At 33.8% G+C, this 17,504-nt stretch overlaps 3 protein-coding genes across 3 annotated transcripts; 2 read left to right on the forward strand and 1 right to left on the reverse strand.

Moving 5' to 3' along the window:
- Positions 1-1,124: 1,124 nt before the first annotated feature.
- LOC122578911 (photosystem II 22 kDa protein, chloroplastic) lies at positions 1,125-2,883 on the reverse strand. The gene is made up of 4 exons (XM_043750965.1): positions 2,562-2,883; positions 2,034-2,150; positions 1,706-1,946; positions 1,125-1,484 (listed from the first exon to the last, which is right to left on the reverse strand). The coding sequence occupies exons 1-4, from the start codon at positions 2,754-2,756 to the stop codon at positions 1,240-1,242; spliced, it is 798 nt and encodes a 265-aa protein (XP_043606900.1). The 5' UTR covers positions 2,757-2,883; the 3' UTR covers positions 1,125-1,239.
- Positions 2,884-5,260: 2,377 nt separating this feature from the next.
- Positions 5,261-9,546, forward strand: LOC122578921 (exocyst complex component EXO70A1-like). The gene is made up of 11 exons (XM_043750976.1): positions 5,261-5,482; positions 5,598-5,693; positions 6,009-6,214; positions 6,359-6,589; positions 6,701-6,839; positions 7,246-7,458; positions 7,572-7,777; positions 7,863-8,060; positions 8,131-8,230; positions 8,712-8,941; positions 9,289-9,546. The coding sequence occupies exons 1-11, from the start codon at positions 5,321-5,323 to the stop codon at positions 9,404-9,406; spliced, it is 1,899 nt and encodes a 632-aa protein (XP_043606911.1). The 5' UTR covers positions 5,261-5,320; the 3' UTR covers positions 9,407-9,546.
- A 502-nt stretch (positions 9,547-10,048) lies between these two features.
- LOC122578902 (tRNA(Ile)-lysidine synthase-like) lies at positions 10,049-15,623 on the forward strand. Its single transcript, XM_043750954.1, has 11 exons — positions 10,049-10,391; positions 11,270-11,467; positions 11,570-11,654; positions 11,769-11,844; positions 11,985-12,152; positions 12,271-12,373; positions 12,499-12,608; positions 12,775-12,864; positions 12,948-13,028; positions 13,559-14,287; positions 14,420-15,623. The coding sequence occupies exons 1-11, from the start codon at positions 10,169-10,171 to the stop codon at positions 14,510-14,512; spliced, it is 1,956 nt and encodes a 651-aa protein (XP_043606889.1). The 5' UTR covers positions 10,049-10,168; the 3' UTR covers positions 14,513-15,623.
- Positions 15,624-17,504: the final 1,881 nt, after the last annotated feature.

Here is a 17,504-nt window from a genome sequence, read left to right on the forward strand (position 1 = left end):
CAGAAATGGGAACACCAGTAGAGGGAATAACAGAAAACATGGGTTGAGATTTCATTCTGAAAGAACAACAGAACAAGTTAATAACAAAACGTGTTATTAAATAAATCTGTTTAAGTTTGTTGGAAATTCTGAATAAAATACTTGTCATCACTTTACTAATTACAATACAATGAAAATAAATAAGCAAAGTAAAATAACAAGAATATGATGTGAAACTGAATATGAGCAACAATTGGTTCTAATCCTGCAGAAGATAACAAAATAGTAACAATAACTGTAAAGGAACCGGGCTTGTGTTTGACACAATTCCCTTAAACAGATTCGTCGTCTGTTCCCAGGGTACACCGGCTCAAAGCAGAGTACTGCTGGACTTAAACACTTGCCAGAAAGATGAACGGAACACGGGGATGGGATGCTATTTCAGAGAATTATAATGAGTTTTCTATGTGTGTTTTTCTCATATAATTCATGTATTTTTCATATATTCTTCCAAGAACCAAAATGGTCCTTTTATACACACCAAATAGAAATGAAACTCATTTCATAATCAATATCAATAAATTGGTGTAATGTTAATTGCAATTTATTATACGTTATGGAATACGTATTAGTGAATATGACTTTCAACTTGCACATAATTATGATATACATAAATCATACGTTATGAAGTTTTACTTCCAATTTTGCAATTAACACACCTTTGAGATTGACATTCATTCACTTTTAACTCAATTTGGACATGTCTTAATTTATTGTATAGTCTTGGTCAGAGACTACACACACATCAAAAGGTTCTCAATATATGTCATTCGATCATATATTTATCGATGTCCAAAGTTAGGAAAATACTCACTTTTTCCAACAGTAATTTTAAGGGTAAAATGGGGACACAGTAACACATAACTATTCATGTTTTAAAGAATGGACATTTTTAAATTTTTTTTTTAACAGAAATGGTAACGAATACAAAATAAATTGGGAGTTCGGGACACAAGAAAAACAGTATATGTACATTAAATAAAATTGTTCCTGTTGATTTAAACTTCACAAGATCCCTCTTTTCTTCTGTCTTTTATTAATAGGACCAACGAGGTACTTGATGACACACTTCACACATGGATCCATTGCTATTGAACATTGTTTTTTTATAGAGACTAAATATTAATGTGTTACACTTCACACAGATACATAAAATTAAAATGATCAAAATCTACAAAACCCCCCCAAATTTATATTGGTTTACTCTTCATCCTCGTCAGTGACGAATTTTCCAGTACCAGGATTCAAAGCAGCAACAAAGAAGAAAGCGACATTGAACAACACAAGTGGTTCAATCTCGCTTATTGGGAGCCCGGTCTCAATGTTTAGTTGTGCTAGAGCTCCCTTCCCTGTGATGATTTCACCTATCAACGAAAAAGCGATACCCAATTGGGCCAATCTTCCTACAAATAGCTCGTTCGACTTGGTGAACCCAAACAATGGACCTATACATACAAGACAATTTTTCAAAAACTTGTCAGTTACATGGAATCTATACTGCATAGTAGTTTTTGTATTCACATTGTAATATATATTGACGTAAAGTTATGCGAGATGTCCATCAACAAATAATATTTGTTAGAATCCCATCAATTTTATTAATTAGGTGTCATTTGATTGGTTAATAGGTGAGTTATCTTTTAGAGGAAGACAAAGATAAAGATACCTCCTTCGCTAAGTCCCAATGCTGAGCGGAAACCTTTTCCTGGGGCAATAACGGCCTTGTCAAGTCCGGTAGGCTCATCAACGAACTTGCCACGGTCACCCAAAGCTCCGATGGCTCCAAGGAGGGTAAACAGGATGAAAAAGAGAAGAAGAGGCTCGGCTTCATAAATCGGAATACCAGTTTCCAAATTGAGTTGTTGTAAAATACCCTTTCCGGTTATTGCCTCTCCCAACAATGATGCCTACAAATATCATAACGCTAACCGTAAGGCTACAAGTTATGTTGTTGTTACTAAGATATAATTGTAAATGAGCATAGATGTACTTACAGCGAAACCAATCATAGCAACACGGCCAACAAAGAGCTCGTTTTGCTTGGTAAATCCTATACCTCCAGATGTTCCAAAAATACCATCTTCTACTTTTGGCTTGGGTGCCGGTGCTGCCTGTTTATGTTTCCATAACATCGAAATTTTTGATGAGATTCATTATAATAACATAAATCATATGCCAATGTTACATACAATGTTACTATACGTTTAATTGTTTATATTCCTACTACCATTTGAACAAAAAATTCAATTCAAAATAGGATTGAAAAGTTATTAAGATCTAAAAATTAGCCAGCTGGCAAGGTCCGAACAAGTAAGACATGGACTATTTTGGACATTATGATAGTATGATGCCACTAACTTGTCATAAGTGTAAGTAATGACGAAAATGACAAAGATTAATAAACACATGTTACAATTAAACTATCAAAACCGGTCACTAATGACTTATTAACGGTCTATTAAACAAATATAGTAGTATATATGTAACACGAAAAAAAATGAAAATAACAAACCAATTAGTACCTTCTTGACGGGAGCTTTAGTTTTGGGTTTAAAGAGAGCAACGGGGCTCGTAAACGACGTCCTAGCCGGAGACGAAGTACATGGGAGACATGGAGGGAGTAAAAGATATGAGAAAGGTTTAGGTCTAAGAGATTGAAGCAATGGTTGGCCTGAAATTATGGAGTTAGAAGATGTCAACAACATTGTTTGAGCCATTATTTCTATATATTAACGGCTACCTTCTTTTCTCTAGCCCTCCTTTGAAAAGAAAAAAAAAAAAAGATTTTGTCAGTCTTTGCTTATAGTAATTTATTTATGATGATGAAGTTGTTTTTGATAGATGGTTATTATTTGGTATGAATATAGAAAAAGATATGTGTAGGAAAATGTGTGTTGAGGAATAGATGAGGATAGGATATGGTCACTTTGTGAAAGGGCAAATTGAAGACCACGTTTCTTTGTAATCTGCACTTACACTTGCCTCCCTCACAGTTTGTGTATACTTCTATTTTGCATCATAATATCCCTTTATTTTTCGAAGTCTTTTTTTTTTTTTTTAAGGTCTACAACGATACTTGTACTTTGCATGTGTGTGTGGTTGGTGATGAATGGACCCTTTGGTTTGTTTGTTTTTTTCCCCGTATTTGTGATGTTTATTGAAAAGTATATTCTACCAGTTGTGTGTTTTTCTTGAGTCCAAGTGTCGACAACTGACAATTAAGGGGAATGCAATATGTCTTTTAGCTTTAATTTCACTTGGTAAGTACTTTTTCTACGTGGATTTCCAAGAGTGTATTCTCTATTCCCTCTAAAACATACAAAGAAAAAAAAAAAAAAAGTGGTGAAAGCCTTGTGTATAAACATACATGCTCATCATTTAATCATCTGCAAATATCATTCATAGCATCATTGCACAACTTGGAATAAAACCCCTTAAAAGACATAATGATAATCGGGATAATCCATGTCGCACCAGAATTTGAGATTAAGTGACCCATTTTTCATATTCTACACACTCAAAACAAACTATGGAATAAAATAAATCAACTAAAGTGTGTCATAAATGTGAGTAATTTTAATCGGGTGTTTGAGATTTATTTTATTGAGGTTGTAAAACACAATTAATCAGAAAATATATTATTTTGAAAAAAAATATATAGTATAGTTTTTCAAAAGAACTGGTTATATCAGTGAAAGATATAGATCCAAAAAATATATAAGTTTTCGCAAGCTCTACACCAATAAAAGAGTGTCATGTGTCACTTACATTTTTTTTTATCAAAAAGTGCCAAATAGTAAGGAGTTGTGTCAAAAAGTAAAAAATGTCAAATAATTTTTATATTTTTAGTCTATGAAGATATAATTAAAATATTACATATTTAATCTCTAAAATAACAAATAGTTCAAGTTAATTATACATTTAGTTATTGAAATTGCCAAAAATTTAAAAAAACTTGTGAGATCAATGGACCTGGGTTGTGCCCGACATATAAGCCTAGTTGGCTGAAACTTTGGTATATGGATTTTGAAAACCATGATTAATGTATTATGTTTGTAATCTAACTCTAGGAGTTGTGTTTTTAAAAATGTATCGTGTTTGTTTTTATTAATATATTGTATTTTTATTTTTTTTACTAATGTATTGTGTTTTTTATTTAATTAAAGTGTGATATGTTATTTTAATTTAGTGTATTTTATAGGTAGAAAAAGGATAAAAAAATAAAAAGTTAAAAAAAACCCAAAAAGTGTTCCACTCTCTCCCAACGTTCATATGCATCGGCTCCACTAGATCCATTTTAGCTGTATAATGCTCCTTGTCATTTTTACCAAGTTGTGAGGGTAGGAGAACCAATGTATCAAAATGAACCGACAGAGAAACGGAGCAAAAATATCAATTACACCTTCATCCGAATATGCTTTTCTAAAATGCAACTTTAAAAATAGAGAAAATAGTCTAAATAACCAAAAACCATCTTCAATATACAAAAATACTCAATTTTTTTTCAATTCACCAAAAATACCCATAAAATCGCAAGACTTCAAGGAGGAGATGCGGATCGCAAAAACTGCTTGCAGATCGCAAGGAATCCTTGTGATTCTCAAGCAAGGCTTGCGATCCGCAAGCAAGCCTTGTAATCCGCAAGCAGTTCTTGCGATCCGCAAACAATGCTTGCAATTTTGACTTTTTTTTTTACTTATGGATAAAATTTTTTGTGAGATTTTCTTGACTTTTTTGACTTATGGATTAGTCAAAAAAAAGGTCAAAATCGCAAGCTTTCCTTCCGGATCGCAAGCCTTGCTTGAGAATCGCAAGGAGTCCTTGCGATCCGTATCTTATCCTTGTAGTCTTTCGATTTTATGGGTATTTTTAATGAACTCGAATAAAGTTGGGTATTTTCGTATATTGAAGATGGTTTTTGGTTAGTTAGGCTATTTTCTTTTAAAAATATATAAATTAATTAAATTTAAAGATACAATCACAAACAGTCATTAAATTTCATTATATACCCTGCGCAACGTATACCCTTTAGTTAAACAAAACAAATGTTAAAAAAATGAAAAAACCAAAAAAGTTTATTCTAAAATTAGGAAATTAAAAAGGCCAAGTGGCCATCTTAAAGTGTTACCAGGAAGGTATATAAAGGGTTCCTTCATACTTCATTTTCCCATTTCGTTTCTATCATCATTCCAAATTAAACACTTTCATAACAGAAAAAAAAACACACACAACTGCAAAAATCAGAGATCAGAAACTATATATAAGAATTAGATTAGAATAAATGGGGTTTGATGATGTTACAATGGAAGCCTTACGTGATCGAGCCCATACAATGAGAGATTGCCTCTCTAGAAGCCAAATCATCACCGATAACATGACCTCCATTCTCGGCTCCTTTGATCTCCGTCTTTCCGCTCTTGAAACCGCCATGCGCCCGACCCAGGTTTCGTTTTTTTTTTTTTTCTACATATATATTTACGATATACCGCTAGCTCCAATGAATTCTTCCTCAATATATTATATTGAAATCTTCAATGTTAGTTCTGTTTTATGAATAGATTAAAACACATTCAATGAGGAGAGCACATGAAAACATTGATAAAACTTTGAAGTTTGCTGATGCTGTTTTAGTCCAGTTTGATCTTGTTAAACAGGTTAACCCCGTACCTGCTTTCACACATTCAACGCGGTTAATTTGTTAAATATGTAACGAACTCGTATGTAAGTGATCTTTAATTAATAGCCCAATGTTAATGTTGTGGAAAGTCTACTACATACAATTATATATGGTAATGTTATAAAAGATTGTTACATCAGATGCTTAAAAAAATTAGCATTACGTACATAACAATTTGGTGAAATAAAGAAAGCTCATTACCTTTCACATTTGTTGTGAATAAACTATTAGTAATTGTTATGACCTTACGATGTTTTATTTGAACTTTATGGATGTAATGTGAAATTTGTAGGCTGAGGCTGAAGTTATGAGAGGTCCACATGAAGATTTAGAGAGTTATTTAGAAGCTGTGAATCAGTTGAAACAAACTGTTCGATTTTTTAGCACTAATAAAAACCTCAAAAGTAGCATTGGGGTGATTACACAATGCACAACCTTACTTCAAAAGGCTTCATTTATGCTTGAAGAAGAATTTCGGCAACTATTGACCGCTTGCAGGTATGACATCTATCTATGTCTATATCGATATTTATATCCTTTTTTATTTCTTATTTAGCTCATGAAGTTTGTTATGTGTTTCTTATGATATTGCTTAGCTATCAACATTCTTAATCGGTTTGTGTTAATTGGCTTTTAATTCAGTAAACCAGTTGAACCTGATCGGCTATATGACTGCCTGCCTGCTAATCTTAGACCAACAACTGCTCAAGGTGAAGGTGGCAAGAAACATTCTTCAGATCACCATAAAAGTTCAGAAAATGCTGTTTACGGCGTTCCAACTATTGTACCGCCTAAAGTTATACCATTGTTGAATAATCTAGCCAACCAAATGTTCCAAACTGGGCAACAACAGCAAGTATTTATTATTTACAAGTAAGAGCAAATCCAGTATGTCTAGTTACATTGATCGTAAGGTTTCCTTTCATTGATAATTTATTCATGATCCTGCAAATTGGAAATTCATATTTGAATTCTTATCTTTAGAGAAGCTCGTTCTTTATGTATGGAGAGCACTCTTAAAAAACTCGGAGTAGAAAAGCTCGGTAAAGATGATGTTCAAAAGATGCAATGGGAGGTTTTGGAGGCTAAAATAGGAAATTGGATTCATTTTGTGAGAATTGCTGTAAGAAGTTACAAGATGGCCTAATATATGATATATTGATCCATATTCCTTTAGAAGTGGCAATTTTGACCCATTTGCTAACAAATGGGTAATGTTTGATCCCTAACGGGTCAAATGGGTACAAACATAAATTAAGCTATCCAAAGTGTATTTTTAATCCATACAACCTCCTAATATTTTTTACTCAAGTTTATTTATGTAGTACTAGTTTCAAAACATAACCATTTATCACAATCCCTTTAAAAATGGATAATTCTGTGTTTACAAAGTGACCCATACTGTTTTGACCCGCACCATAAAATTATTGCTTTCACAAATTTACCATACCGCTTGCCCCGCCCAATTTTCCACCTCTAATTTCCTTCTTTGCAATGTGGGGTGGCTAACATTTATTGTAACAAAACAGGTAAAAGTGCTATTTGCTGCAGAAAGGAAAGTATCTGATCAAGTTTTTGAAGGAATGGAATCATTTATGGATCAGTGTTTTGCAGAAGCAACTGCAAGCAGTGTGTCTCTACTACTTAGCTTTGGAGAAGCCATTGCTAAAAGCAAGAGGTCCCCTGAAAAGTTATTTGTTTTGCTTGATATGTACGAGATTATGAAAGAGGTTCAACCGGAGGTACTAATTTATTAAAGCTAGAGATCGCAATGTAATTTCTTTTATTCGCGGGAATCAGTAACAGACTAACAACAACTTAATTGCCTGCTTCTAATAATATGATTATCTGACAGTTCAATACAATATACGGAAGTACTTCTGGTGCTGAAATGCGGGAATCAGTATCTGCTTTAACAAAACGCTTAGCTGAGACGGCTCAAGAGACTTTTGTTGACTTTGAGGAAGCGGTTGAAAAAGATGCCACAAAAACTGCTGTTCTTGATGGAACTGTCCACCCTTTGACTAGTTATGTTATCAATTATGTCAAGTTCTTATTTGAGTAAGTTCTAATCTTTCATATTTGATAAACATAGTTATAGTTTAAGTTAAGGTTGTGATAGTTGTAACACTTGTTTATGGTGCAGTTACCAGTCAACATTGAAGCAACTGTTTCTAGAGTTTGGAGAAGTTAATCCAGATGCCCAACTGGGAAAGATAACTACAAAAATAATGCAGGCTTTACAAAATAATCTAGACGGAAAATCTAAACAGTACAAAGATCAAGCTCTAACCCAATTATTTATGATGAACAATATCCACTACATGGTTAGATCTGTGAGAAGGTATCCTTATAATCTTCTTAGTATCTTTTGTTAAATTTTGTTATGTGAATAAGATGATCTCTTTGTATAGGTCTGAGGCAAAAGATACGTTAGGTGATGACTGGGTCCAGATCCACCGCCGGGTTGTCCAGCAGCATGCCAATCAGTATAAAAGAGTTTGTTGGTCTAAGGTTCTCCAAACTAACCTTTGTTGGATGGGAACATCTTTTTTTAGAAAAAAATTTCACTCTTGATGTGTGTAATCTGTAATGGTTGGTTCTGGTTAAAACATAAACATATAAGCTCATTATCTTAAAGGTAACATGCAACATTGAATCAGAAAATAAGATGTTGGTAGTATTGTGCATCAAGTTTGATTTTGACCGCAAAAATTGGGTTTTTTAATCAAATCATCAATAGGGTGGTCAACAATGTTAAAACTCACTTTACTATCTCCATTAAGTTAGAAATAACAATGAAATCAAATTTGTAAAATCTACAAACCATATAATTTGAATTTTTTTTTTTACTCGAATCATTTTGGGTCAACCCCATTCCGTTTTGAAGAGTTAACCAACTCTTCCGACCCACCTATTTTCCCAATATTGTTATTTACTATCTTGTTATCTCTGGTAACAAAAGCATGCTAATTGTTCATTTTTTATTCCACAGATATTACAGTGCCTCACGGTTCAGGTTGCTGGTGGTGATGGAACCAGCACTGCTGGAGTGTCTCGAGCAACAGTCAAAGAACGGTTCAAGACATTCAATACTCAGTTTGAGGAATTACATCAAAGGCAGTCTCAATGGACTGTTCCCGACAGTGAATTACGTGAGTCCTTGAGGCTGGCTGTTGCTGAAGTCCTTTTACCTGCCTATAGATCTTTCAAAAAGCGCTTTGGGTATGTTTTCTGCAAATACATTAACATTTTTTTTCTTCCGGGAAGTGATAAATTTGACTTATTTAGCAATGAATTGGTTACTTTGGGTTATGCTTTTATGAGTTTATCTACAACGGATCAAACATGTATGAGCACTACAGTTGAGTTAAACAGGAAACGAGCCAAATGTCACCAAAGGTGTATTTTTATAATCATACCTTATAGAAAAATTGTTCATTATTTTTAACAAAATGTATTCAGACCAACATGGCATTATGACCATTTTATCCAACCCGCTCATCTTGTCATCTCTAATTTATAGTTTATACATTTGCGCAATAAAAATGATCTTTGTCATATTTATGCAGACCTTTAATTGAGGGTGGTAAGAACCCTTCAAAGTACATCAGATTTCAGCCAGAGGATCTTGAGCGCATGTTGGCAGAGTTTTTTGAAGGAAAAACAGCACATGAACAAAAGCGTTAGATTAGTTTTCAATCATTGAATTATGATTGTTAATTCTTTTAGTTAGCATATCATATCCATAAACAGGTGGATGGTGCATTACTATCCCATTAATCTTGTAAGTTTGTCATCATTGTGATAAATGGAACACCAACTTATATGTTCTAAATAAGTTACATTTAGTTTCGTCAAAAGCTTAAACATTTGTGATATAAGTCCCGATTGATTATCGGAACTCCATCCAACCGTCGATAGATGGATTGATATTTGGAGAGATTAAAACCAGGAAGCATTGGGTTCAAATCTTGATGCAAGACCTTCTCATTACGGATTTCCTCTAAGGTTTGTTATATTTAGAAAGAAAAAAATATAAGATTTTAGAACTCCACTAAAGCATGTTAAAAAAAAAAAGAACAACTATAAATTGAAGCTTTTTTGCTTTTTTCCCTCATTTATCTTTTCTTTTCCTAATAAAAGCCATAATCTTGTAAAAGCTAATACAAACACTACATAATGGCTTATAATCTTAAAGCAAAAAAGCCAAAAACCATTTATAAAATATAAGCATAAGCCATGGAAAAAAAAGGTAGGCGAACACCTAGATAAGTCTTTGCCAAAATAAACCGCGAGCTATTGAAATTATAATTTTTGAGAATCTAATCCTTCGATAATAAAAAAAGAACAGAAAAAAAAAACCTATCATCGCCGCCGCCGCCTCCGGTCATCAGCTCCGGCAAAGAAACAGACACACTTTATCATATATTATTTTATTAGATTAGATAAATGCGAATGGCGAAATCACAGTTAATCCCAACTGGGTTATCTTCATCTTTACATATTCTGACTAAATTTCACAGCTTTTTCACTTCAACAAGAACAAATTATGTTAGATTATTGTGTAGTTGCTCTTATAATTATAACCAACAAACACTTGAACTCGATAAGTATAAAGAAACATTCTCCAAACGTATGGCCATGGCTGGTCTCCAACAACATCATCGCATTGGTTAGTTTTTTGCTTTCTTTTCCTTTTGTTTTTTTTTTTGGAATTTGATATTTTATTATAGATACATTCATTCATTATATACTTATAAGGTTGGCTTATTAGTGGTAAGTTCCCCTGAACGTTTAGAAGAGACCTTTCTTTATGTAGCCTGAACAGGAATCCCTCTCTGTTTATCCGTTTACTTGTTTAGTAGAATGTCAGCATATGTATAAATTATAATGGTTACTGGTGGGTGTTTGGATTAGGTTATTTTCTGGAATTATCGGGTTATTGGAATTTCAGAAACTTGTATATTTCCAGCTTATGAGCTTGAGCTTGTTGATTCGTTAAGCCCACAATTTCAAGTTGATAAGCTAATAAACTTTGAAAACTGAGCTTATCCATTTTTTGAAACTTCAATACGCTTATAAGCCCAAAAAGGAGTTAATCCAAAACCCCCCTGATCAATATGTATGTTTTGATTCTTTTACTGTGGGAGTAGCTATTCGAGTTTTAGAAAATTTGTAAGAAGCTGTCACTAATAAAGATTTGGTCTTTATGCTTGCTATTGGGTTGTAGCTTTGTAGGTGACGCATGAGTGGGTACAGATACTTATAATCTTAGTGGGTTATTCAGCAAAAATAAAATTGATCTCATGTCTCGGATAATTGGGCAGCAACCTAACATTAGAAAGATTTGATATTTGGGTAGAAAGATTTAACCTTGGGCAAAAAAAATATCAGTTTTGTGTAGAAATATTTTCCCCATGTGTAGAAAGATTTTACCTCTGGGTAAAAAGAGTTGATCTTCGTCAAAAATATATAATCTTTGTGTATGATATGCCCCCCTGTTTCTTTTATGAAGATTTATCATTGTTTCTAAATTCTGTTTTGTTTCAGCTGTGGGAGTCTCTGGTGGTCCTGACAGTATGGCATTGTGTTTACTAGCTGCTGATTGGAAAACTAATGGACTAAATGCTACTTCTCGTGGGAAAAATGATGTTGTTGATGGGTTATTGGCAATAATCGTGGATCATGGATTACGTGCAGAGAGTAAGGACGAGGCAGAAATGGTTCAGTGTCGGGTGCTGGATATGGGTACTAAGTTTTGTCCAATGCATGGTTTAAGTTGTTTTACATATCAGAATGTTAGTATTTGTTTAACTGGGACAAGAGATGGTTAATGTAGGATCTTTGTAGGAATCAGATGTGAGATTGCCCATTGTAAATGGACAGATGGTAGGCCAAAATTGGGTCATTTGCAAGAAGCAGCTAGAGATATGAGGTATCGAGAGTTTTATGTGTCTGTGTGAAAGGGTGTGACATCACTTTTAGCAATATCGCTTTAGTTCAGACTATTGACTATGGCTTTGTGATAGTTCAGCTGTGTCATTTGCAGGTATGAAAGATTACAGGATATTTGTAGTCAGCACCAGATAGGCGTGTTACTTATAGCACATCATGCTGATGATCAGGTTCAGTTCATGACTATATTTAAAACTTTAAATAGTTACTCATGTTTTCTAAAATACGCAGCTAGCGTTGATTATTAAAGACTGCTTAAGATTTCACTTAGATAGATAGTTCGTGATGATATAACATAGATATAATGCAGGCAGAGTTATTCATCCTTAGACTATCTCGTAATAGTGGCGTTCTTGGACTTGCTGGAATGGCATTGACCACACAATTATTTGCTGCAAATACAAGTTTTAATGGAACATCGAATAGCATTTTAATAGTTCGGCCACTTTTGGATTTCTCAAAACAAGATTTGTACAAGGTCCGTCATTGTTCTTACTTTCATGTCTTTTTTTCATTAAAACACTCAAAACAGTCGGTCAAATGATCAAAATGTTGTTACCCCGAATCCTTTTAAAAACTTCATCTCTCTTTGCCAGATATGTGAAGGTGCCAAACAGGAGTGGGTGGAGGATCCCACAAATCACAAGACCATATTTGCACGGAATAGGATCCGATTGTCCTTACAAAACCTGTCATCATGTGAGTTGCATTGCTATAGTGATTCAGGAAGTTGTAATATCAATGATGCAAGGTTCTTTTATATGTATTATTGGAGGGCAGTAGGGTACCTTTAACACTTGACAAATTTGCACTTGTTTTTACAGCTATATTTAAATCTGAGTTGCAAGCAATCATATTGGCATGTCGGAGAACTCGTTTCTATGTTGACCAAGTTAGCCAAACTTTGATAAGTCAAGCAGTGACTGTTATGCCTGTAAGTACTTCTTAATTTCTGTGGTATCTCATTCAACCTCACAAAATATAAAAAAGAGGAAGTAAAAGGATATGCCGTAAATATAGTGGAGAAGGTCTTAGGTTTGACTTTCTTTCTGCTTTTCTCATTCTTCAATCAAGTAAAACTTTTTGCTCGTTGAGTGCAGCAAGGATATGCCATTATTGATTTACTAGTTTTAAATCCTTCAGAAGTCTCGGATATTTGTCTCTCCAAGTTCGTGACACTCCTATTGCAGGTAAAACAATCAATATTGTATAAAAAGTTTACAAGTTAATTTTCAAGATATTCTAATTTTGCCTGAATTTATTTATATACTAGTTTATATCCCAAAGGCAAAGACCAGTCCGAGGCAGAGCACAGAAGTTGCTATTGAACTACTTCCGGGCATTCCCATGCAAGGTCTTACTTTTATCAACTTCAATTCTAGAGTTGGTTAACAGGTTCTAGTTCAAACAATCATTTTTAGTATAGGTAGAAACATGCCAAGTTGGACTGGGTTGCCCAAACCAAATTTTTGTCCATTTATGATTATTAAATGTGGTAACTATGACTATGAAAAATATTAATAAGGTTTCAAATATTCTAATTAAAAACAATTTAGGAGGTTGTTTGCATCAGGGATAAACTTTGGGTGACTTCAAACCATATTCTGTCATTCCCTTTGGCTTACATGCTTTTTGTTTGACCGTTGAGATATAACACAACCCAAATAGACCCATTCGATGTATCCAGTTGAAATTGTCACCTCTACTGGGCATCCATTTACCTAGTCTATATTTATTAATTAGCCCATTTGCGTCACCCTATTGTATATGCTAATTCTTTCGTAATACTCTATACTATCATCTAAACTTTTTCTCATCAGTCATATTACCAATTGTTACTATTATATTAATTTCACTGATTTTTATTTTTATTTTCAACTGCAGTCTTCTTTTACTGCAGCCGGTTGTTACCTATGTGCAGCACCTGGTTCCAAAGGCACTAAGGTTCTTATTTGCTGTTCAGTCAATTCTGCTTTACCTATGAAGATGCAATCATTCTATGTAGGCTCTTCTAATGAACCGAAAGTCAACATTTCAAGCGAGCTAGAACAAGTCATAGAAACTGGAAGATCATATTCAAATAAAAAGGTACTAAATGCCTTAGAGGTGCCATTTTTAAACACGACGTCTGTTGATTCTATTTTAACTGAAGCCAAACGGCTCAAGATTCTTAGTGAACCAACATGTCAAGCAATTTGTTCTTTGCACGAGACTGAACTTGAAAAGTTCAAATTAAAACCCGAAGCTTTGCCTGACCATGAATCGCCGAAGGTTGTGGAATCGGTTGAAGCTAAAGATCTTCGTCATGGGCAAATAGGTCATTTCATGGATAGGTTTTCGGTGTCATGGGAGCTCATTTACAGAAGATGTGATAGTTGTTGTGGGCTTGACCAAGACTCGGTCACAGAGGTGCGTCATATGGTTGATGCTGATTGGCTGTATCTTTCTAAATTAAATAAGAGTGAACATATGGAAGGTATTCAACTTGAAAGGGTAAATGCAGTTAGAGAATCAGCACACCAAGCTCTTTTGTTATTGAAGTCAATTCCAGTTGCCGCAAGAAGAAGCCTTCCTGTTCTAGTCAACCCCAAAGGACAGATTTTAAGCATTCCGGTAAGCATGGTCCTATCAACCATATTGCTTAGTGAAACATCTAATTGAGTTTCCAAGTTTATCTTTTTCATACTCATTCTTGAACGAGTCTACATTTTCTGGCTTATAACAAGTTTTGCTATTTATGTACAGAGTGTTTGCTTCAGCATTTGTCAATGTTTAAAGGCGTCAGCTGAATTCATTCCCAGAGTACCTCTTGGTGGTGGTTACAGTTCATTTTTATGACCATCTCTGCTAAATGTGTTCCAGACTGGTGACTGAGGTACATTTTTAAGAACTCAAAAGGGTCCATTTCGAAGTTGGAACTGCAGAATTGTATAGATATCAAAAGCTACATTCAATAGTTGGTGTGCCACATTTAGCATATATAGTGGACCATTCTGTATGCAAAACCCGTATGGCTTAGTGAGTTAGTTCATTTCTCTTTCACATACCGTCGATGCTTATGAGGAGATCAACTACAGAAGCCGAATGTATCGCTACAGGGACCCAATTTTGCATGATCGTAAAGTCAATTTTGTATGAGCGCTTCATTTGGATCCAGGTTTATACATATGTGTCGTGGACCAGATCCTATTATGTAGCCATGTTGGTAGTATACACCCTCATATCCTGCTACCACTCGTTCCACATAAAGCACATCAATTTGTACCCGCAAATTCAAAGCACATCAGTTTGTACCCGCAAAATCAACTCGGATAATACGTAAGCACTTAAGCTGCATCAAGTGTCAAGTGTGGCCCTGGCTGAAATGGAGAGAAACCGACAACAGGTGGACTATCTTGTTCCTGATTTCAGCATATATAAAGGGATGCATGGAAGGTCAAAATAATTATTAATGCTCATACCACAATTAAATCGGATCTTCTCTATATATTTCTATATTCCCTAACAATAAATTGCATTTGAAACAATGCTGATTCTACAATTGAGTCGGGACTTCTTCATATCAACTAACTTAGAAACTTTATGGTTCCAATTCTGATGAGTGATGAGTTTTCCTTTTTATAAAAGACAAATAAGCTGGGGCCATACAGAAATATAGACCGATATAGACATTTGTTATTATATAAAGTTGATCAGTTGGGTAAAATCTACGCCTTTAGGGATCAGTCGAGTTATCAAGTCTATTTTTGCATCGAAAAACTTTTGGCCTTGAGATGGATGTCACACAACGTAGCGTGTGTCGGTTCGTCTTTGAGTGTCATTATAATTAAGCTTGCATATGTGTAGATTGGGATGATTATGTTAAAAGAAGCTAAACTTGCTTTTGTACTATATAGTTTTGTTGCATTTGATTCTAAATCGGACTTGACACCCACCATTGGGGCTAAAAGTTTGTTTGATACTCTATATTGTGACAACAATAGCCAAACAAACTTATCTTAATTGATTGGTGAGTGGTATGTGTCACATCATATTCTAGGAAGCTATTTTGTACTATAGTTGAGTCCTTTTATGAGATAGTATATTGCCTTCGTACTTTATGGATAAGTTGTATATAGATTGTTTACTCGTCTTTGAGATAAGGAAACAAGTTTTTTATAATTTTTGGTACACAAATTCGCAAAAGATCTAGCGACGTCTCTCTTGTTTTTATAACGCCTTTTAGTAATTGTGTACAACCTTCCAGATCTCTATACGAAAATATATGAGTTTACTTCGAATCGAGTTACATACACGCATGAGTATTGGAAATTTAAAATGATTTTTTCTATCGAAGCTTTTGTTTCTATATGTTGTGCTTCTTCTTGACAAAAAAATTTACATTTTGATGTTGATCACTTTTCTTAATAAGCTTGTCATTAACTAGTAAATCTTCATGTGTTTCAATATAATTGTTTAACTGACCAATAAAGTTAGTGCAAGTTGGTTGGAAACCAACTTTTTGATGTCCTTTTTCATAATCTTGAGTTTGAACAAGCACTTGCTTAGGCCATTGACAAGCCATAAATTTTTAGAACAAATACTGTATAGCACACGTAGACACCACTGCTTTAACCGTGTCCTGACTGTTGTAAAGTAGCATTTTCATGAAAAACCCCACAAGGTATGACTCCAAGGAGTTGAACTTACAACTTATGGGTAAATTTCCATACCTCAACCAGCTAAGCTGGTTTACTAGCTATTGTCATTTATTAAAATTAAAATATATAATAAATGTCATCGGACAAAAACAAGCAAGAAACTAAAAGATACAATATATACCTCAAAAACGCCGTAAAAACATCAAACAATAGACTTAAATCTTCTTTTCTATTTAACATACCAGAAGACTTTATCTTCTATGATATGTATAGGTAAACCACCTAAATAAACGCATCTTAATCAGTGATCTAAATTTGTCGTTCAAAATGAATATAAAAAAATAATAATATTAAGGACCAAGTACAGCCACACAAAACTCCGAGACTCAAAGAACAACGAAAGCTAATTAAAGGATTTGACAGTTGACACAACTCGAAATGGTCTCTCAATCGTCTTTAAGATCTGTTTGAAATGGTGAACTTGGAAAAGGAAAACTTGAAATCAATGTAATTGTCAATGCTGTCATTGTTGTTTTGATGTTTTCTTTAATTTAATTGTGACCGTAGACGTATTCGTGTATTTGTGAATTTGTTAAACAATTAAAAAAAAAAAAAACAACAGAATCATCATGTTGCATAAAGAAAGGTTAAATGTGACAATTTATTCGATTTCAATTATTAAAGTATTGAGTCAATATATATGTAACTCAAATGTTTTATATATTGTCAAGTTCACATGGAGTTGGTAATAAGGTAATATGAACATGGAAGGAAAATTAATGATGCATACACATACACTTGACTTGGACGATGATCATATATATATCAATTTATGGATTTGGACGGCCACTAATTGCCCTTCCTATCTGTTATATAAAAATTTGTAATATATATATACTTCAAAGTTCAAAACAAGTTGTCAATTGTCTTTAGTTTTTAGTCTTCAATTGCACATGATTACCATATAAAATTAGGTTGTCCAAAGTATATCATTGATAAATATATAGTTTCATTTACTTTAGATAAGTTTTTAGCAAAAGAAAAATGATTATCATGTTTTATACATAATACAAATACAAATAGTGTTACTTTAGTTTTTTATAATCATTGCCTCTATGGGTTTTTTCTCTTAATTAAACTATTTCAATTCGTTAGAGGTGTTATCATGATTCAAGTAAACAGTACCCTAC

This window comes from Erigeron canadensis, chromosome 1 (assembly GCF_010389155.1).
Source record: "Erigeron canadensis isolate Cc75 chromosome 1, C_canadensis_v1, whole genome shotgun sequence".
NCBI lineage: Eukaryota > Viridiplantae > Streptophyta > Magnoliopsida > Asterales > Asteraceae > Erigeron > Erigeron canadensis.